The 23,720-nt window shown below is 32.3% G+C and overlaps 1 protein-coding gene across 1 annotated transcript; it reads right to left on the bottom strand.

Moving 5' to 3' along the window:
* Nucleotides 1-1,406: 1,406 nt before the first annotated feature.
* On the bottom strand, nucleotides 1,407-8,842 carry LOC139491417 (delta-like protein 4). The gene is made up of 6 exons (XM_071279142.1): nucleotides 8,476-8,842; nucleotides 7,148-7,249; nucleotides 6,701-6,814; nucleotides 5,437-5,547; nucleotides 2,660-2,747; nucleotides 1,407-1,697 (listed from the first exon to the last, which is right to left on the bottom strand). The coding sequence occupies exons 1-6, from the start codon at nucleotides 8,840-8,842 to the stop codon at nucleotides 1,574-1,576; spliced, it is 906 nt and encodes a 301-aa protein (XP_071135243.1). The 3' UTR covers nucleotides 1,407-1,573.
* Between the last annotated feature and the right edge of the window lie 14,878 nt (nucleotides 8,843-23,720).

Here is a 23,720-nt window from a genome sequence, read left to right as displayed (position 1 = left end):
ATGAATACTCACGACTTGTAGCTTGAAATAGAGCACGATGACCCATACTTTTTGTTTTATTTAAAAAAAAAATCATAATTAAAACTTAGTTTTGACAATTTATCAGAAAATTATAAATCAGGAAATATATACGGATGATCCACCTTGAAGAGAACTACGATGTGTATGGTTTTGTTATTATTGAAGGAAGTACGATTTTCTTGAACACTGCTATAGTCACCTTTTTTTAATACCAACATCTCCAGATATTACATGTAACACAAATAACGCGTAGTCACTAAACTCATTATATACATTTCATTTCCAATGCGTAACACGACGGTTGCCAGTAGGGGGCAGAGCTGCTTATCATTCCAGCACACCTTAATTTGCTACGTTCTGTTGTCGGGTTCATGATGATTAATCATAGCTCTTCTTTGTAGAGTTTTGGGGATTGCTTCTTGTCTGTTTGCCTATGAAACCAGGGTGTTTTCTGTTTTTATTGAACTAATGCTTTATTATTGCCCTCCTTTGCATCATCTCCCTCGTTCAATTAATAATATGGGTCTATTACACTCCGAGGTGTTAGTTTAATTTTAAGATAGCAACTCAATGATACAACAGTTTGATGTTTACATAAAATACGTTTTAACATCAAAATGTATATTGTATGTGGAGCTATAAACCAACGTGGCTAGTGAGAATTGAAGAGTTAATGTAACAAAAAATAATAGATTTAAAATCTTATGTAAAAACGAAAGAGAGCAGGAGTATCATTTCATTCTAAAATGTCAACTATTAACAAGATTTTTGCACTCATTATCTAGCCACGTTATGGTAAAAATAAATCTACGTACGAATTTATTAAACTAATGAGTACAATGTCAAAGAGCGACGTAGTTTAGGTAAAATTAGTTTTAGATCTTTGAACTGAGTACTGATCGGTTCAAATAGTTTTAATTTGTAATCACAACACCTTCTATCTTCTTTTCTGTCTCATATTGTGTGTTTATATATGTTGTATTTAGATAAGTGTAGATCAAAGAGCAACTTATGCTAATATAGACTTTGTTGATAACGATAACTACATCGCTTGTAAAAAAGGGTAGACAAATCTGATAGAGACTAATACATCTATTTGCTGTAGTGTTTTATAGATAAGTATGTTTCCTTTTTGTCAAAATATTGACTTGTTTTTTCTCGACTTATGGATTTCAGTGGTTTTCTCTGTATCTTCTCTTTTTTCTAATCATCATTTGAAATGTATATCGTACAAAAATTCTGTAAGTGCATATATAAAAAATCTTTTTGCTGATACTTCTGTCATTGCAACTTTACAAGTGTATGTCAGTAACGATTTTTTTCTATCCATAATATGAATAACTTAAACTCATTTAAATATATCATTATATAAAGCTGAAACAAGATAAGGTAATGGAAGCTTTATTTTGAAACATTCAAGAAAATATGTGTTTATATCTATTGTCAGAAATGTATTATAGACGAAATGGTAAATTAGGTAAATATTTAATACGACAACATGCTTAAAAATCCCAATGCAATTTATCCATGAAATTTTCAGATACAGTCATTCCTACCAATCATCATACCGTGGTGGTCTTTCAGTTGGCTGTGGTCTTTCCGTTGGTGGTGGTCTCTCTGCTTGGTATTGTATTGACTTTTTTCTCAGTGGTTCTACTTTCTTTTTTTCGTGATCTCTGAAAACATAATTATTTCAAAATTAAATTTAATCTTTTGTTAAACATACGAACGTCATTTTTTACAATTTAAACAAAATGTATTGTTAAGGTTTATTCGGAATTTTAGAACTAAGAAATCCTATGATACATATATGAACTGTATGTGTCAATTGACAGGAAGCAAACTTATACCATGCTTTTGATTTTATACATCATTCGAATATAAATAAATTTGATGTATTTACTGTCTTCTGGTTGGTTAAAAGTATTGGTTTTATTTTCAATGTTGTCAATTTTTATGGCAACACGCCCACTCTGACGTTGTGTATTTATACGCCAACATGTGTGTACGTTGTTATTGTTAATATGAATAATATAAAAAGATCTTTGAGCCTTATTTTTGATAGCCATTTATTTATATTGAATGGCAATAATTTATTTTGAATTTATTGACCCATAGAATTAATTTTTCACTCTTCACATTTAGCGGATTATTCAATGTGAAGAGTCAAAAAATAATTTTATGGGTCAATAAATTCAAAATAAATTATAGCCATTCATTAAGTATGTACCATAAGTACTGAAGGTTATGACAGGATCAAGAGATAGAGGAGATTTAGACTAAAAATACTATATTAAACCTTATGTTGAATTCTCGTAGTTAGTTAAATTAAAACATTTTTTTTCTACAAATTCACGATGGATTTTCAGTAGAACTGCTATATCAAAACGAACTGAAAAATTAAAATTTCAATAAAAGAAGGACAAACTATTGACGTATATTGGCATATAATGTGATAATCTTCACGTGTGATTATCTCCTTCAGAAATTCTTTATGCGACGCATTGCCATATTTATAAATGGAATACGTTTATTTGCTGTCCGCATTTGCTGTGCAGACTAACATGTGTTACTGATACTAAAGGATCTATATAATAGGGATAATAAATCTTTTGACTATCTGATATGGTAAACATACGTTCCAAAAAGGCACCGGTAACCGCAACAAAACGCAAGAAGTAGAGCTAGTGATGCTAGTGAAATAAAAGCAATTGCCCATGATGTAACTGAAAAAAATATTACATACATTTTCATTAAACAGAAATAATTGTTGTCTGGCTGGGCTGGTTGTATTTAACGTCGAATATTTAATTCAGAAAATGATTTAGGTCAATCAAATGTAGTTAATGCAACATTAAGTAATTAGTACCTGGTCATCGTATATTCTTAGATTTTTAGTGACAGCGTTGATACAGTAATAGAAGGACTTACATATTGTTGTCTGTTCATGTACTGTTTTCGGCCGATTTGTCGATTTGTCGATTTGTCTTTGTTTCAAATTTCCCACTTTCAATTTGTAATTGTTTTTTGTTACTTCTTATATGTTTCCCCTAGTGCTATCTGTAATATCTGTGATTATTCCGGGAACGTCACGCACAAACCTTCGGGACAATTACTTGTTACGTAACGTCGCTACAGCGATACCAATTGTATATTTGTCAGCCATTATTAAATTACTATCTGAACCATCAAGTCTTGCTCAGATCTTTCAATGGCGACGAGGATTAAAAACGAAGAAAAAAGCAGTGTTTAGCAGCGTAAATAAAGAGAAAATTTACCGGAACACAGAATTGAAAGAAGATAGTGCTAAAACAAGGAATTAAAAGAAGATACTGATAAAATAGAGATTATGGACCGAGGAGAGCCCCAGCAGATAACGGTAATTACGGAAACTAGAAATTTACGATCACAACCGTTTATACAGTCGGATGATCAGATATCTACAGGAAAACATTGGGAAGAATGGATGGAAAGTATAGAGAGGGAATTTAGATATTTCAGGATAACAGAACCTGCAGATAAAAAGGATGCATTAATCATTTATGGAGGAAAAGATATATCAAGATTGGAAAGAAGCCTAAGAGATGAAGAAGGAGAAGATGAGTATAAAGTCTTAAAGAACAAATTGAATAAATATTACTTGCCAAAGAAGAACAAACATCATGCCAGGTATTTGTTTTTAAAAATGAAGCCATTTAGAGATGAATACACAGTAACATATGTAATGAGACTGAGAGAAAAGGCACATGCGTGTGAGTTTGAAGCTACATGCGACGAAAGAATATTGGAACATTGTATTCAAACCATAACCAATCAGGATTTGATAAAGAGGGCTATAAGCAAAGGATGGAATTTAGATAAATTTGTAGAAGAAGCAGGACAGATGGAAGACACATGTTTACAGATGACGGATATGAAAGGAGATCACAGAGACATAGGTACAAGTTCCATAAATAAAATACAAAGCAACAGGTCAAGCTATAATAGGTCACAGGATTATATAACCAAGTCTAATTGTGGTTATTGTGGATTTGAACATTGTGAGGGAAACAAATGTCCTGCATATGGTAAACAATGTAGAAACTGTGAGAAATATAATCATTTTGCATCAGTATGCAGAACAGAAAAGAAAAAACAACAGTACAGAGCTGGCAATTTTAGACGAGAAGGAAGAAGTGTAAAGAAAACAACGGAGGACACGATTGATACAGATTCGAATACAGATATATCCGATTATGATGAAGATGGAGATTATTTTGGAGGAACGACCAAACATATAATGAAAATACGAAAGGTAAAGACCATACAAGGCAGTAGAGACATGGACAAAACAGTGACAATAAGAATAGACGACGTAGATGTGAAGGTGGAACCTGATAGTGGCGCTGATGTAAACGTAATGGATGAAAATCAATTTGTAAAATTTCAGAGCAAAACATACGGCAATCCAGTATTAGAAAAGAGTAAAATCAAGTTAATCACACTGCAAAATTCATTACCAATCAAGGGAGAATTTAAAACTATCATAAGAAACAAAACATGTGGCACAGAGACAAAATTCATTGTGGTAAAAGGAAAAATCAATTCTCCACCCTTACTAAGCAAATCCACTCTGATTGAGCTAGGGATGATACAGATTAGAACTGATGGTTCTTTTGTAAAGAAAAACCAGTTGAGAATACCAGACAATAGACCACCTTTCAACTCTAAGAAACTTGCTATTGATAAGGGATTTAAACACTACCAAGTCACACCAGAACGCCAAATAGCAAATACAGAAGTGAACTTATTTAGAAAACCCAGGAACAAAACACAGCAAATAACAAAGTTAAAAAAGAAAAACACTAAAACAGCTAAGCAGGAGATTAATAGAAGATATCACTCAAACTTATATGAGGAGATAAATGAAAGAGACAGACAATGCAAGGAGAAAATCAAAGGGTATGCTGAAAACAGAAACAGGAAGATGGAGAAAATGGGCCCCCCGCAAGACATGCGCGGGAGGGGGCAGTGGACATACAAAATTATGGGCCCCCCGCAAGACAGGCGCGGGAGGGGGCGGATAAAGAGAACTTTGGAAAAGTCAGGAAACCAGGACTGAAACATAAAGCAGAAGAACCAGGAGACTGATACAATTTAGTGAACATTAAAGAGACTATTATAATTTATACAAATTGAGAAAGTGAACATCTATATTTTATTTATTACAAAAACATTAGTGAACAATACAGGGACTGTGATAATTTAATTAATGTAAACAAACTTTATTTTACACATTTTAATTAACATTTATAAAGTCATTTTCTAATTCAAAGTTAAGGAGGAATGTAATATCTAAATTCTCTCTCTATACTGCTCAGATCTTTCACTATCTATCATATGTTTCAAATTAATTAGTTTCATTTTCAAACTTACGTTTGCTGCACATTTTGCCTTTAAAGAAAACTACACATTCACAATGAAAATCATCAACCATATCTTTACATGTTCCGTACTGACATGGGCTGTTAGCACAATCATTTGTATCTGTAAACAAAACATAGTAAAACAAGTTTTATTCTTCATAACGGTGACAATTGCTGTCTTATTCTTCTAATCAGTAGTTTTAAGTTTGCGCTTATTATCTAATTTATATAAATGTTTCTTTTCTTGGATGTATTTTTATGTATGTTTATGAACCTTCAGTGCTAACGATAGAAGGGACACTTTGTTTTTTATAAGTGTGTCCGTGCGTCCGTTTAATTTCAGTGTAGAGTTATTGGTTAATTAGTTATCAAAGGAACCAGGCTTATAATTTGATACGCCAGATGGTAGTTTTGTCTACATTTAAACAACAGAACAGATGCCACATTTGGAGCAGGATCTGCTTACCCTTCCGGAGCACCTGAGATCATTCCCAGTTTTGGGTGGGGTTCTTGTTGCTCAGTCTTTAATTTTCTATGTTGTTTCTTGTTTACTATTATCTGTCTGTTTGTCTTTTCATTTTTAGCCATGATGTTGTCATTTTATTTTTAATTTATGAGTTTGACTGTTCCTCTGATATCTTTCGCCTCTTTTTTGAAGACATACTATAAAAGTGTGGCACTTCTTTATACATACATGTTCATAACGATGAAAATCTTCAAAATTATTTATAATTATAGTTAACTGAACTTGGAAACATGCTATTTGTGCATTATCAGGCTAAATGTGTGTGGTTAAATTATGCAACAAGTTACTAGATTGGCTCTGATTTGAAGGTGACCAGAACATTGAAAGACTACAGCGCGAACACGACATTGTTTCCTATTGCCATATAGCATTGGCTAACATAAATCAGTGCTTTCAAATATTAAAGTCTAGCATACACATGATATCATAAGTGTAACTGCTGTTTTAAATGATTAAATGATGTTAAGACTTTGGAATGATCTGCTAATAACAATTTTACCGAAATGGGAAGCTGACTACGCGGTAGGGGTTTTGCAATTTTTGAAGGCCGTACGGTGACCTATAGAAGATAACGTCTATGTCATTCAGTCTGTGGTAGAGAGTTGTCTCAATGACAGTTATACCACATATTCTTATTTCTATATATTGCACTCATACCACATCTTCTGATATATATATACAATCATTAGTACTTATATATAATAATTTAAACGGTATGATGTTTTGAATTTTTAAAATTGCCTTTTACCTTTGTCACAGTTATGTCCCTCATATCCAGGAGAGCACAGGCAGAAATACTGATTATTCATTGGTATACATGTTCCTTGTTTACAAGGATTTCCTGTACAGCTTGTTATCATGTCTTCAATGAAATAGATGATGTCATGAACACATTATTTGATACACTAGACTTATTCCAAATAGAAATTAATTTCAAAGAATGATTATATATATACATGTACAACACGGCAATTACTTATTATATTTCTTATCAAAATCTAGTTTATCGAATCAAGAATAAAAAGGCAAGAAAATTAGGAACTAAGATAATAATGACAATAATCAAACTCTAATTAGTTCTATAGCTACGCCCAATTCGAAAAAAATCTTGTTATTGACTTAGATACTAGATTTGTTAAATATTTATTAAAAATACTATTCCTGGTTGTCACTAATATTGTGGTAGATTTTATACTTTTTGTTGTTTTTGATGTTGATGGTATGGTGGTTGTCTTTGTCGTCGTTGGTATTGTGGTGGTTGTTGTTGTTTTCATGGTTGTAGGTAATGTGGTTTGCACTGCAAAATAATCAAATTTGGTTAAACTGTCATAGCATTGTGTATCATTATTCGAATTAATGACAATTTTGGAATTTTAGTATGAAAGGGCACACATGTCATACATATGCAAGAAAAATTGAAATCGAATTTACAGAATGCATAGAAAATGGGTTTATGTCATGATGTTTAATAATTAATTAGTTATTGTATCAATTGACTTCGATGGACTATTGCAATACGAAAAAGGTAATCATTTATTAGCGTCTTATAATACTTAGTATGAAGATATATGCGATCGATCCTTCATAGATTACGGGAGTTACAAAAATCACCAATTACGACATCACCATTTACAACATCATCATATTTCTGCACGGATATTTCAGAAATAGAGGTGACGAATTACTGCAGCAGATTCATTACAAATATTAAGAAGAACGGTTCATGAATTGTACCTCGTCATAAACATCTGCTAATTGCTTGTGTCTTAACGGACTTGAGTTATTCAAACTTTCGAATTTCTGCGGATCAATAAGTTAAAAAGGTGTTAAAAGTTATCAAAGTTTCCAGACTTATAATTTGATACGCCAGACGAGCGTGTCGTCTGCAGCAAACTCATCAGTAACGCTAAGATCAAGATTGTTAAAAAGGCAAAAAATTCCAAAAGTTGTGCGAAATACGGCTAATGTAGTCTTTGCATGGGTTAAGAAAATCCATAATATTTCGAACAATTCATAATTTTACAAGCAGTAAATCTATAAAAGTGACCATATATTTGATATTCATGTCAACACCGAAGTGCTGACTGCTAAAAGGCTGTGTATAATCAGTTCATAATCGTAATCTTCCGAAATTCATAACTTTATCACATTTCTCTACTTAAATTTTATTTGATTTTGGACTTTTCATTTTAAATTTTCCTTTTACTTTTTACATTTTACTTTCTAAATCAATGTCTTACTTCTTTTGTCGATGTTAGGAAGTCTGATACATACTCAGACTTTTACTTATCTCTTGGGTCTGTTTGTTGGAATGGTCGTGTATATCGGTACCTTTCACTAATACAATTGCAATCTTATTCTTAAATTACCGTATACACTGTGTGCATTATTATTATCAAACAACTTCTCAGTTTCTGTATATTTAAAAAGTGAAGCATTGCAAATGCTCGGATTATATTTTGATTTAATAGACGAAATTTTCATTAAATGTTGCAAAATTTTTATGCAATATGTTTAGCTTACGATCACAACATGATCCTCCATAGCCAGAAGGACAAATACAACTATTTTGTATGACATCAAATGTTCCTCCTTTCTGACATTTTCCACATGTTTTGTGTTCTGTTGCATTTGCCTGCCACCAACTGAACAGAATGTTACAACCTTGTAAGCACCCTTTCAATGAAGTATATTTATACGGATCACAACAGATCATCTTTTGTCTCTCCTGTACCGTGTTTACTCCGCCACCACATGTAGCATTACAAGAACCCCATGGAGCCCATTGTTCCACTGTACAATAGCGATTTATTCCACAGGCATCACACACATCGAACACTAAACTATAGGATATATAGATGACAGCAAATATCCAAGTTACGTTTTTCATTGTGTTCTTACACTTTAAACTGAAGTTAGGCTGGCTTTATACAACGACTAGACTGCAACGGACGTGTCCGATTGTAAAGAAGATTTTTATATCCACGTATCTTTTTAACGGTTGTCTAAGAATCATTGAGCTGAGAGAAATGATTTCTAATCCGTTTACATAATACTTACGTCATATGCACGGTTACAGATATATGCATATCTCTTCTATCTATGGTGTATTATTATCATTGATCTTAAAATAAAAGTAAAATTATCATAGTTAATGCGAAGTCGTTGTTTTATTCCCTTCCTTAAAACATTGGAGTGAAGTCCGTATTTGAATACGATAATCTCCTTTAAATAGTTATTGTAAATGTGTTATTTGTCACTGTCTGTATACTGATCTATGGTTGTTTTTCTTTTATAATAGGGAGAGGTGCGACGGAATAGGTCACCCATAAATGTATTTATCTATAATGTTACCATGCATTTTTAAAAAAAAGTTAAAGCCAGCGAATCTATTTGGAAACGTTGGTATGCGGTCTAGGAGAACAGTTAATAGTATTTTAGTTAATGAATAACTAGAAATTCTTATTTAAAAAAAAAAAACATATTTAACGCATGGGAAATAATTGGTTATAGCACCGGATTTTTCACAGTAAAAAAAAAAGATATAAGAAACCAATTTCTGTTCGAACGAGCGCGCTCTTTCAAAAGTTGTCGTTATCAATAATGTCTAGACCAACATTGTGAATGTCTATCAAGTAATGAATATATTTTAATACCACATAGGTACGTATAATGATATTGACAAAATAATCTTATATGGACTTACCTTTAGTCTTAATTAAGATTCGTTTTCTGTAACAAAACACATGGCACGCAGACTAGTAATGAATATTTTCATCGGATATTCTCGTTTTCGACTAAAAAGACTTTATTTATACAAAGTTCATCAAAACTCTACGCAGAAAACCAGATAACGATCAGCCCCACACAAATAAAGATAACCTGTAATTTTTTATTGTTTGTGAGTGGTACTCTTCTAACACTTGATTTATTCTTCCCATTCTGACTTACTGTGACCGAGTATTCTTACATAACGTTGAATTTAAAACTTTTCAGACAGTTCGTTTGAAATAAATTTAAAACTGCTCGGTAGATTTATCTACAATTCAGTACGATGTTTACTTTTGCTGTTCGAGCATGCCAGAAATTCCTTATTGTAATAAATATCTGTTTGTTTTGGTTCGTATGATCGTATTCTCTATTTTGTTTTCTTTAAAACATGATGTTGTGTAGCAATTAATGATCTAATGTTGTGACTACATCCCTGCACATCTTTTATTTCTGATTTTTCTGTATAGACGTTGGTCATTATTGAAGGCAATACGATGACCTATAGTTGTTAATTTCTGTGTCATGTGGTCTCTAGTGAAGAGCTGTCTCATTGGCAGTTATACTAAATTTATTTTTGTATTATCCTATATTTGTTTAGTTAAAAAAAGATTGAGGATAAAAAGGGGACACTAAAAACTTATAAGTCGAGATATTCTGACAATGCTATTGCAAAAATGAGTATGACAAAAAACACAAAAGACACAACAGAATACTAAAAGAATGAGCACAATAACCAATGCCTATTAAACTGGGTACGATATACGGTGCCTCGGACGGGTGAACTGTGTTCAATCATGACCCAAAATGCGAGATTTTGAGTTTTCTGTACTGCTAACTGAGTTTTGACGCCTCAGAATCACTGAAGCTAATTTGTTTGTTTACGTCGTTTATCTATATTCAATCTTTAAACATGATTTACTTCGATTTATCATATACTTAGCATTAATATGATAGCTTTTGCATATGTGTAATTGGTGGAAGTGCACAAGCCATATCTTCCCACCCGGGCTGATAACCCATATCAAGTGCCTCTCGTGCAAAAAACCCATATCAGTGCCTCTCGTGCAAGTTACTTCCGGTGTTTCCGGTATCGGTTGTTTACTTTTCCATTGTGACGTCAGATGTTTTTTATGACGACGTCAAAATTTACGGGAACTTTTGTGGGGATAGTTTAATACTTGCTAACAAATGCCATTGACAATTATGAATCATTTTATAGTACAACAAACATGGAGAAGTAATGATCGTAAAACTCTTCCAAATTTTCAATGTTTCAAAATGCCTCTATAGGAAATGTTACCATAAATATATAAGGAGTATAATGCTGTTGTTGGACAACTATAGTATATTTGATTCATAATTTTAATTTTCTTTATAAAATGTTTGACTGTTTTAGTTATTGCATTAGTTTATTTGCATTACATAAAACTATTGTCGGAAGTATATGATAAAGCGATTAATACATGGCCTTTTCCATATCAGCCTAGGTATCATCCCTCGACCCATATCAGCACCTCGACTCCGTCTCGGGCTGATATGGGGGTCTCGGGATGATACCCAGGCTGATATGGAAAAGGCCATGTATTAATCTCTATATATTAGTCACTCGTTGAAAAAAATGATATTTTTCCAGAAATTAAGATGTAACATAGATTTAACCTTCTTCGAAAGATCTTTGGTTAATGCAATAAAAAATATAAGAAAGGACCGGAAAATTACGCAAATTGGTCCAAGGACACAGTTGTCGTCCTTTTGTTTTTAGTTACCTACGAATATAGACCCTAGTGTAAACAGTGTATAACATGCATTCTTTTTAATATACTTTCCCAATGAATTTCTTAATATTTCATGTATAAAATATTAAGGTGGTACCTAACACCTTAACTAAATCTAATTTGGCTCGTTTAATTTTCTTAGAATTTTGACAAAGTATTTACTTTGACCCTTTGAAAAAAATATAAAAATTTCAAAAATTTTGAACCAAACGTTTAATCAGAAAAAGAGTAGGTCCGGAGTAGGTCCGGTAAGGACCGATTTTGGCCTCAAATTGTAGGTTCATCTGACGAAAGATTTTGACCACTTTTTAAACACTTAAGTGTCTATTTTATTTGAATTAATAAGTTTAAGTACGATTCGCTCGTGTATGTAACAATGTTTTAGATTTTAACGAGAGAAATTTATGTATTACTGAAAAATTATTACACCAGGGTTTTCGATATCACAAACTAGTCAAAACATTTACTAAATTTTATCATCGGTATAAAGACATCATTCGTAAATATAGCTCAACATGCAGACTTCTAATACGTTCAGGTATTTCACATCCAATTTTTTATGGTAATATTCTTTATAAAGCACAAAGGTGTCAGTATTCACCTCAGAAACTTACAAAACCTTTGAATAGACTTATTAAGAAGGGATACAATTACGATACTGTTGTCAAGTCATTAAAGATTGCATATTTTGGCGTTAATATTGAGTCACTGATAAGGTATTTGCATCGGAACTAAACACACTTATTCTAAAAACAGTTGTTGGCATGACACGGGTTATGTTCTTCTCATATATGTTATGATGGTATGATACTAAACCCCTAACGGGAAGGATTGTGCCTGATGTTCATATGATGAAATCATAATCTTTCAGTCAGTTTAATTGAAGTCTGGAGCTGGCATGTCAGTTAACTGCTAGTAGTCTGTTGTTATTTATGTATTATTGTCATTTTGTTTATTTTCTTTGGTTACATCTTCTGACATCAGACTCGGATTTCTCTTGAACTGAATTTTAATGTGCGTATTGTTATGCGTTTACTTTACTACATTGGTTAGAGGTATAGGGGGAGGGTTGAGATCTCACAAACATGTTTAACCCCGTCGCATTTTTGCGCCTGTCCCAAGTCAGGATCCTCTGGCCTTTGTTAGTCTTGTATTATTTTAATTTTAGTTTCTTGTGTACAATTTGGAAATTAGTATGGCGTTCATTATCACTGGACTAGTATATATTTGTTTAGGGGCCAGCTGAAGGACGCCTCCGGGTGCGGGAATTTCTCGCTACATTGAAGACCTGTTGGTGACCCTCTGCTGTTGTTTTTTATTTGGTCGGGTTGTTGTCTCTTTGACACATTACCCATTTCCATTCTCAATTTTATTTTTTACAGAGTTTGTCTTTGGTGCCGTGTGGAGGCAGTAGAGTGCCGCCCCGTGCTTCAGGTTTATGCTCTTATAATATACTAGATTATGGAGTGTGTGTCCGCGCGAGAACTGCTCTAATTCATTACTTTAGGAATATTTATCAAAAAGTAGTATTTCAATATTCAGTCCCATTCTACTATTTAATACTGATAGCGTTTGACATTTTTAGCCGAACAAATTTATCCATTTTATATAACTTAAATTATTGTATGCTGGTTCATATTCTGGACGCCAATCTTTGCTCCTTTATTATATAATTCACTAACAAAACAATTATGAAGCTTAGAAATGGAAAATTACTAAATACTAAACTTGTTCAAAGGGTATCCACACGTCTCAATCTTCATAATCGGTTATCTAAAAATACTACCATCGCTAACATTTTTAACAATAAAAATCGTGGTTACCCTTCTATCGATAAGTGTCATGCCAAAAAATGACTTACATGTCCCCGTCTTTCCACCAACAATACGGTAAGGTCCACGTTTAATGGTCGCACATTTTCTTTAAATTTTGAAACTGATATAACTTGAAAAACAAACAGTATTATTTATTTACTCACATGAAACAAACCGGGGTGTGGTATTCAGTACGTAGGAGAAACTGGACGATATTTATCTAAACGCACTCAAGAACATCTGTATCGTTTTAAAAGACCCAATAAATTCAAAAGTATTATTTACCAACACCTTAAGAAGCACAACCATCCTTTTAAATATTTAGCAGTTCAACCTTTAGAAGTAGTAAATAAGCAGCCTGGTGAATCGCATTCAAAGTTTGTACGATCACGGAAAATAATTGAATTAAATTGGATTAAAAAATTACAGACAGTTTACCCTCTCGGTCTAAATGATAATATCATGGGAATTGGTAATATATCTAGAACTAATTCCGTTAACATTTTGGATATAGTTTCTAAAACTGTTCGTAAAAAACGTTCTCACGGTCGTAGAACAAATCGCAATCAAAGAAAATTTCGGGCCAATCATACCAATATTTCGGACCTAATTTCTATTTCAAAAAACAACGGCAGACATTATCTGTTAACAAAACTCTGTTCGTTACCGGTTAATAAGTTAAATAAAATTTTGGAGGATTGCAACACAATTTCATATAACAGTCCTAAGTATGAAATTGTTCAAATTATTATGGCATATTGTTATTCTAAATTATTTCCCAAAATTGATCGCCCTGAAGATCATAAAAAACATTTGATTAAAATTAAGTATGTCAATAAAGGCTTTGATTTTGTAAATATTGCCGGTATATTTAACGACCATTCTGTTAAAGAACAAATTCCTGGATATTTTGACAATACTGAGCTACCTCTTATTTGTTATATTTACAAGAAATCTACCCGGAAATTTGTGTTTAATTATAGTCAATTGTGTAAAGATGTTAATATCAGTGAAAATACACCTACTTCATGTAATTGCAGTAATTCCGAATATATTTATGGACCCATTTCCCATGTTATAGCAGGAGATCTTAACATCGTTCAAGACCGAGAGTTAAAATCATTCCTCAGTAAAGGACCTAAATATCGTCCCCCGTCAATTATTAATTGGAATGAGTGTCGTAATATCATCCACGACTCACTCCATACTTACTGTATGAAATGGATAAAACGGGAAAAAGCTGACAAAAAATCTTTGGACTCTTTTTTTAATTCAGTAATGAAGATAGTTGATATACGTATTCAACATTTTAAAGAACATTTTACTATAAACAATAACCACAATAAACCTATTTCTCGTATCAAACATAAACTAAAAGAACTAGCCATGGAATTTGTTTTTGGCCCGGCAGATAAAGCTGCTAATAATATTATTATTGTTTGACGTAAATTTTACATTGAGGTTCTGAAAAAGGAAATCACCAATTCACCAACTTTCCAACTGACTCCATTTTCAGAAAACGAAATCTGTAACAAACATAAACTTTTAGCCACCGCTTTACAAGCAGAGCCAAATACAATGAAAGTCCCAACTATGTATTGGCTTCCGAAGCTACACAAAACCCCTTACAAATATAGATTTATTTCGTCTTCAAGCCATTGTTCAACTACTAAATTGTCTATTCTTCTTACCAGCACACTTGGTACAATTAAAAACCTGATAATAAATTGTTCAAATAAGGCCTTCGAAAATAGTGGAATAAATTACTTTTGGAGTGTCAAGAACTCGTTGGAAGTACTTGATAAATTGCATGCTTATATTGGTGATTTTGAATCTGTTCAAAGTTTTGATTTTTCTACCCTGTATACCACATTGCCTCACATTCTCATTAAGAAAAAATGCACACACCTAATTAAATGGGCATTCAAAAAATCAGATTGTGAATATATATACATCATTCGTAAATATAGCTCAACATGCAGACTTCTAATACGTTCAGGTATTTCACATCCAATTTTTTATGGTAATATTCTTTATAAAGCACAAAGGTGTCAGTATTCACCTCAGAAACTTACAAAACCTTTGAATAGACTTATTAAGAAGGGATATAATTACGATACTGTTGTCAAGTCATTAAAGATTGCATATTTTGGCGTTAATATTGAGTCACTGATAAGGTCTTTGCATCGGAACTAAACACATTTATTCTAAAAACAGTTGTTGGCATGACACGGGTTATGTTCTTCTCATATATGTTATGATGGTATGATACTAAACCCCTAACGGGAAGGATTGTGCCTGATGTTCATATGATGAAATCATAATCTTTCAGTCAGTTTAATTGAAGTCTGGAGCTGGCATGTCAGTTAACTGCTAGTAGTCTGTTGTTATTTATGTATTATTGTCATTTTGTTTATTTTCTTTGGTTACATCTTCTGACATCAGACTCGGATTTCTCTTGAACTGAATTTTAATGTGCGTATTGTTATGCGTTTACTTTACTACATTGGTTAGAGGTATAGGGGGAGGGTTGAGATCTCACAAACATGTTTAACCCCGCCGCATTTTTGCGCCTGTCCCAAGTCCGGAGCCTCTGGCCTTTGTTAGTCTTGTATTATTTTAATTTTAGTTTCTTGTGTACAATTTAAAAATTAGTATGGCGTTCATTATCACTGGACTAGTATATATTTGTTTAGGGGCCAGCTGAAGGACGCCTCCGGGTGCGGGAATTTCTCGCTACATTGAAGACCTGTTGGTGACCCTCTGCTGTTGTTTTTTATTTGGTCGGGTTGTTGTCTCTTTGACACATTCCCCATTTCCATTCTCAATTTTATTATGTGAAAGATTTTAACAGATTTAGTCATTAAAAACGATCCGATTCAAGCTCAAATATGAAAAATCTACCTAATATGCCAAAAAATGTCACTTTTCAGATGGTTTATGGTAAAAATGAAAGTGGCCGCATCCGTGTTCATCCTCAACTTTTATATATGTTATGTATTATCATAAAAAACAACTTACATTTCAATATTAAGGATGAACACGAATGCGGCCACTTTCGTTTTACACGAAAACCGTCTAAAATTTAACTAAAATGCTAGAATTATGAGGATTTCAGTAATTTAGCATGACTTAATGGTGCTAGTACCGGATATATGTGCATTGTATTGTCAAAAACAGCCCATATTTATGTAGCAGAATTATTCTACTGTCCAATAAATAACTAAAGGTTTACATTTTAACAATTTTGTAAAACTGCTATATTTTGGGGCCAAAAAGGGGTCTTACTGAACCTACTCCTTTACACTGGTTATAAAGCAGTTTGACACACACTTATTTTGATCATTTAAAGCTTAATATTCCCTTAATAATACAACGTCATTAAAACGTTCTGCTGATTTTACAGAGTTATCTCCCTGTAGTGTTAGGTACCACCTTAAGTTAGGGGATGAAATTACATGTGAACAAAAATTGGGTGCTGAATCTTTATGTTTTAAAGTAGTGTTTTGGTTATGTTAAAAAAGTAAAATATTAGTACGTCTGAAACTTTCAAACTGAATTTTAGATCCCAATAACATAGAAATGTCCATATTTGGAAGTACAGCTAGTAAACTTTTCTATAATTTTGATATTATTTGTCCTAAAAGTAGTACACTCACGAGGGGGGGGGGGGGGGTAAATTCCTATTATTGGGTATACGGGGATGTGCCAAAAATATGGGTCATAATTTTGCGAGATTTTATATAAAAATCACCCTCCGTTTTAATGACATCCTATATTAAAATGTATTTACGTTCAATAACTGTATATTGATTTGGGGTATGATCACCAATCGATGTCAATTCATATAAAAACTTAAGGGTAGCTGGTATATTTAAGAATTATTAGTAATGATGAGTTAGTGCTTATATAACATGTAGAAGCATGGGTCATATTTTAAATATTGCATATAAGTATAGGTAATTTTTTCTTAAATATTTATATAACTATAGGTACTGAATTTCAGTGTATGTTATATTAAAATGGGTACGGTTTTTGAGGCAAAAATAGCACACCCCTATCAAAAAAATATCGAAGTTATATATCGATATTAAATGCAGATTAAGCAGTTATAAGAATAATATTGGCTCTAATAGTGTTTTAGCTAAAAACTTGAACTTTCAGTGTTTGGATTACTTAACAGAAGCTATATTACAGTTTTAAACAAATAAATATAATTCAGACTATTTAAACTGAAAAATAAACATTATTTTGGGATAATTACTGACAACAAAATGTCTAGCAGAGGAAAAGGTGTGCGAAGGAAAACTATGAGTTCTCGGTATGAGACCCAATGGAATTCTAATAACCCTTCTAACTGGACAATAAACAAACTAGAAGAAGAACTTAACAAAAAGGGAAAGGTGAAATAAGGAGGCAAAAAATAATTATATATGAAATATATGGTATGGGAGATAACTCTAAAAAAAAATGCATTGTAAGTGTACATGCAAATTCATTTGTTGTAAATATATTGAATATATGTTAGACTTTTATTATGTTGTATTACATAAATGAAATCGGTGAACTGTATAGCAAACTAAATATTCAGAATTTTGAAGACAATAATATACATATTTATTTTTTCCCATAAAGTATGTCTATTCGTTTAGTTTCATTAAACGCAAACGGTATGGGAGATAAGTCAAAACGAAATGCATTATTCCAGTGGTGTCAGAAAAAGAATTTTGATTTTATATGTTTGCAGGAAACTCATTGTACAAAATTTGTAGAAAATGAATGGAAAAAAGAATGGGGAGGGTTAAGTTTTTGGTGTAACGGGACTTCCGTTTCCAAAGGGGTAGCAATTTTAGTGAAACTAAATTTAGATATAAACATTACTGAAAAATATAAAGATGCGGAGGGAAGGAAATTGATAGTTGAATTCAAATTAGACTCAAACGAAACTATTAGAATTTTTAATATCTACGCCCCTAATAATGGCATAGAAAGAAAACATTTCTTTAATAAATTAAAAATAGATAAAGAAAATGATATTGTGAATTACGTTATGGGAGATTTTAATTGTTGTCTAAATAGGAAATTAGATAGAAAACATATGCCCAAACGTGAAGATGCGGGAAATAATGAACTAAAAAATTTCATTGAAAAAAATGAACTGACGGACATTTGGCGTCTCAGATATCCAAACAAAAAACAATATACATTTTCAAGGGGTCAATCATACTCGAGAATAGATTATATATTCACTAGTGAGAATATCGATTGTAGAGTAAACAATGCAAAAATTGTTTATTTTCCCTTCAGCGATCACGACGGCATAACAATTACAATGAACATCGTCGAACCAGAAAGAGGCCCGGGTTATTGGAAAATGAACAATAGTATAATTAAAACCGACCTTTTCAAAAATACTTTTGAAACATTCTGGAAATCTTGGAAACTTAACATAAATAATTTTAAAGATAAAAAGGAGTTCTGGGACTTAACAAAAACTAAAATAAAGGACATAACAATAACTGTTTCAAAGAAACTTAGGTTAAATGAAAATGAAGTTAAAAATTGGGAAGATAAATTAGAAAATCTGTTAGAAAATGATGGAACACAACAAAATCTGAATGAGGTTGAAAAACTAAAAAATGATATATATAAATATTACGAACAAAAAGCAGAAGCAGCACGCATAAGATCAAAAATAAATTGGTATGAAAAAGGTGAAAAATCCACAAATTATTTTTTCAGATTAGAACAAAAACGAGGAAAAGAAAAACTATGGTCAAAAATAAAAGCCGAAAATGGCACATACAAAAATAATATTAATGAAATCTTAGGTGAACAATTAAAATATTATGAGAAACTTTTTACCTCGGGTGGTTGTAATAGAGAGGCTGGGGAAAAATTACTATATAATGTAAATAAAACTCTATCTGAAGCAGAAAAACGGTTATGTGATAGTGAAATTACAAAAGATGAAATTTTCAAAGCAATTAAATTAATGAAAAGGGATAAATCACCAGGGGAAGATGGCATAACTGCAGAATTTTATCAGGAATATTGGTTTTTGATACAGGATGAGCTTACGCAAATATTAAAAGAAACCTTTTTTGATAAAACACTTTCCGAATCGCAGAGACTTGGAATGATAAGTCTATTATATAAAAGTGGGGAGAGGGAGGATATTAAAAACTGGCGACCTTTAACATTATTAAATGTAGACTATAAAATATGCTCAAAAATTCTGGCTGAACGTTTGAAAATAGTTCTACCATCTATTATAGAAACAGATCAAAAAGGGTTTGTTAAGGGCAGAAATATTTTTGATTCTAATAGAATGCTGCAAGATATTTTCGATTTTATAGATATGGAAGACGAAGAAGGATCAATCCTTTTTCTTGATCAAACAAAAGCTTTTGACTATGCAGAATGGGAATGGTTAGATGCATGTTTAGAAAAATTTCAATTTGGGGAAAATTTTCGGGAATGGGTTAAAATGTTACTAAAAAATGCTAAAACTTGTTTAATGACTAACGGTTTTCAATCAAGATACGTCCCAATTTCTAGATCAATCCGTCAGGGCTGTCCAATATCGCCGATGCTATACATTTTACAAGCAGAGCCGATGGCAGCCACAATTAGGGCTAATCCGAAAATTCAAGGAATAAATTTACCCCACCCTGACATAGAAAATGAAAAGAAAGAGGTTAAGATTAACATGTTTGCAGACGATACACAATTTTTTAATAGAACAGAGGAATCAATCGAGGAAACATTCAAGGTTTTAGAAATATACGAGAAAGCATCGGGTGCTAAGATAAATTATGAAAAGACTGTAGGGGTATATTTGGGTCGTTGGAAAAATAAAACACCAAAATATAAAAAAATTAGGTGGTCAAGCGAACCAATTAAAGCATTGGGAGTCATGCATGGATACAGTGTTGATATAGAAGCTATATGGTTAGAAAAAATAAAGAAGATTAAGGCGTGTCTTGAGGTTTGGAAATCTCGTGACCTAACATTGAAGGGCAGGGTTTTAATATTAAAATCATTGATTATATCTAAAATAGGGTTCGAAATCGAAATGCGAGGTATACCTGAAAAATATAAAAAAGAAATAAACAATGTCATGTGGAATTTTATATGGGAGGGAAAAGTAAATTTAATTAAAAGGGACGTGTGTTGCTTACCGGTAGAGGAAGGGGGGATTGGTATGATCAATATAGACTCGTTCATTAAATCCAAACAAATCAAAAGTATGCAAAAAATTTTAAGATCAAAAACCGATAACTGGAATACAATAGCCAAATGGTGGCTACAGAAGTTTGATATCAAATATAATTGTGATAATTTTTTAGCCAAGTGTTCGGACTTACGAGGATTACAAATGGAAAATTTTCCAAAATACTATCTTGAGTTAATTAAAACGTGGTCAAAATTTTTAAGTATACAAAGTCCAATAAATAAAAACGATATCCTAAACCAACAACTTTTTGGAAACATAAAAATTCAATACAACAAAAAAACTATTTTTTTCGCTAACTTCGGAAAAAGTGGAATTCATACAATAAAAGATATTTGGGATGAAGAAACGAAAAACATCAAAAGAGACAACTTAATATACAATACTCTTAAAGATAAGAGAAACTGGATCTCGGAATGGACAAGGCTGAAATTAGCTATTCCACAATTGTTCAAGGACAGACTAAAAAACGTCCACGTTGATCCAGAACCCCCCAAAAATGGTTATTACATTAAAAATACATTTGAATTTTACGATAAACAGAATAAAGTAGTAATCCCAAGTGAGATATCTTTGAAATTAATCCAATATTCGTTAAATTTAGATATAGTTCCAAACTGTCAGATAAAATGGAATATTCAGTATAATTCGGAATTACCGTGGAAAAAGATCTGGAAAAATTTAAATAAAAGTATGTCCTCTAGGAAAGCAAATCAAATTAGCTGGAAAATTATTCATAACATTATCTATACGGAGCAAAAACTATTTAGAATCGGCAAATCAAATAATGGCAAATGCCATTTTTGTAAAACAGAAAACGAAACTCTCACACATCTTTTTCACAGCTGTAACATTATAATGGTTGTTTGGGAACACATTTTTGATGCGCTTAAAACATATAATGTACTTAATAACACTGTATATATTCCATTGAGCGAAGAACTTGTCATACTAGGAATGTACGATTACAACAAAAAGTACAATGTCATAACTAATACAATTATGAATACAGTTAAATGGATTATTTGGAAATGTAGGAATATAATCAAATATCAGTCTAAAAGTTTTACTTCCAGTCAATTGATAGCATATGCAAAACGGGAACTGAGCAGTTTAATTGAATCCATGGACAAATCATTATCATCTAAAAAAGAAAATTTTGCAGCTGAAATAAAACTAATAATAAATCTTATACATTAGTAAGTGACGTAATAATTTGTACTTACTTTCCTTTCCTTTTTAGAACATAATACATCCAACTATAGAAATATACAATACACGCATTTACAAGGTCGAGCATGTGACCTATAAAATCACTGACCGACACATAACAATGTAATCCAGGTGTTAAAAGTACAAAAAATTAAATGTCAATTATATAAGTAAAGGTAAATTATTGTGTAGATTGTAGTGTGTTTTGGGGGACTTTTGATGTATTTTATTTACTGGTAGAATATTGTGAATAATTTATACGCAAACTCAATCTGTGTAATTAATATGAATGTATAACTTATGTATGGAAAAAATATAAAATAGATTTTTTTTTATAATAGAGTCCACCGTTTATCCCTGGACGTTGGATCATTGTAAACACAGGGCCCCTTGTGTATTCTTCCCTGGGTTACACAAGGAAAATTGTATTCAGGTGATTTTCAATAAATGTATTTCAAGTCTTAAAAAAAAAAAAAAAAAAAAAGGGAATACGAACACCTACTGGTATGTCAAAACAAGTGTTAAAACAACTTTTTTTTAGAGAATTGTTTTGATGGAGTAACACCTTTAGAGACACAACAGACAGACACCATTAGCGATGAGATTAACACAGATTCCTCACCAGAGAGCACTCTTCAAATTTCCTTAGCAGAATCAGTGCATCAACACAGAAGCAGTGTTTCAAATTGCGAAATGAGAATGGTGGAACAGACAGGAACATATCTCAGTGTTTTGCAGGACTACAAGAGACCTTCAAACAGCTAATTTACAGAGACAATTATACTCATGACACAGGTAGAGATCGCGAATTCAACCTTCAACAGTGGTACAACCATGCATGGATTGGAAATAGGTGTGAAACTTCTAACAGAGGAAATAACTCCGTTTTACATGGAAATACACAAGAGCATGCATCTTTCATCTCAGGACCACAAGTTGGACATGTTTCATGTGGAGTGCGTTCTGATGAATATTCTAATGTGGACATTATATCTCCTTCTATTCAAAAGCAAATCATTGACGGTAATGATGTTAATTTGGCATCTCTTCTTATCCCAAATTATGAAACTCCCCAAGTTCACTCTGTTGCAGCTAATGGGTTAGAATTAAATATTTCTGGGAAGCCAGATCCCCGTCTTAATAGAAAACTCACAATTAAAAAATTCATTAAGGCATTTGGCCGGTTTAAAAGGGTCATGCCATCAGTTTACTCTGACCGTAGACCAGAGCTAGATGCTTATGAAGATGAAATAATAAATATTAGTAATTTTTATGGTGACAGATTTTATGATTATCATAAATTGTTTTCTGCAAAATCAGCAGCTCTTTTGAGAGAGAGAAGGATTAAGGTTGGCTGGAGCAAAAGAGATAGGGATCTTCTTTCATTAATAGTTGCTGATGGGAATGTAAATGTTTGCAAAATTTGTAATTTGGTTGATCACACTACTGCTTTTTGTCCTATGCAAACTTTATGGCGTATCAAGACTACCCAGATAAAGTAGCAAGGTAGGTAGACATTACTGATAAGTTAGGTAGAAAGAAGATTTATCATTCTGGGCGGGAGGTGTGCAATAATGTTAATACCAGGAGGGGTTGTACCAGGAGTTTTTGTCATTTTTCACATATCTGTAATAGATGTCAAGTTGCTGGTCATACCCTATTATCTTGTCAAAAAGTTTTCCCCTCTCAAGGTAGGACTGAAGTACAATCTAAGCCACATACAGTAAACTCTTCACAAAAGTTTGAGAAAATAACAACAAATAAGCAAGGTCAATGACTTAATGATTTTCCATATCTGGCAACTACTCCAATTAATGTTATTAAACTTGCAAAAGAATTAATACCTCTACCTGACAAAAAAATTGTAAACTATTTATGCAATGGCTTAGAGAAAGGGTTTGATACTATAGTATCTACAACAGATTTACCTACAAAAGAATGTAGGAATAGTTTATCTGC

The sequence above is a fragment of the Mytilus edulis genome, chromosome 1 (assembly GCF_963676685.1).
Source record: "Mytilus edulis chromosome 1, xbMytEdul2.2, whole genome shotgun sequence".
NCBI classification, from domain to species: domain Eukaryota; kingdom Metazoa; phylum Mollusca; class Bivalvia; order Mytilida; family Mytilidae; genus Mytilus; species Mytilus edulis.
The sequence above is the reverse complement of the archived record's forward strand: the minus strand, read 5'-3'. Positions and strand labels throughout refer to the sequence as shown.

Bases quoted from the DNA above. Each gene is read 5' to 3' on its own strand.
- LOC139491417 (XM_071279142.1), bottom strand. From the start codon at position 8,842: ATGAAAAACGTAACTTGGATATTTGCTGTCATCTATATATCCTATAGT. The intron at 7,250-8,475 runs GTAAGCTAAACA...ATTATTTTGCAG, and splicing joins TGGAGGATCATGTTGTGATC to TGCAAACCACATTACCTACA. The intron at 1,698-2,659 runs GTATGTTTACCA...TTATGTTTTCAG, and splicing joins TACCGGTGCCTTTTTGGAAC to AGATCACGAAAAAAAGAAAG.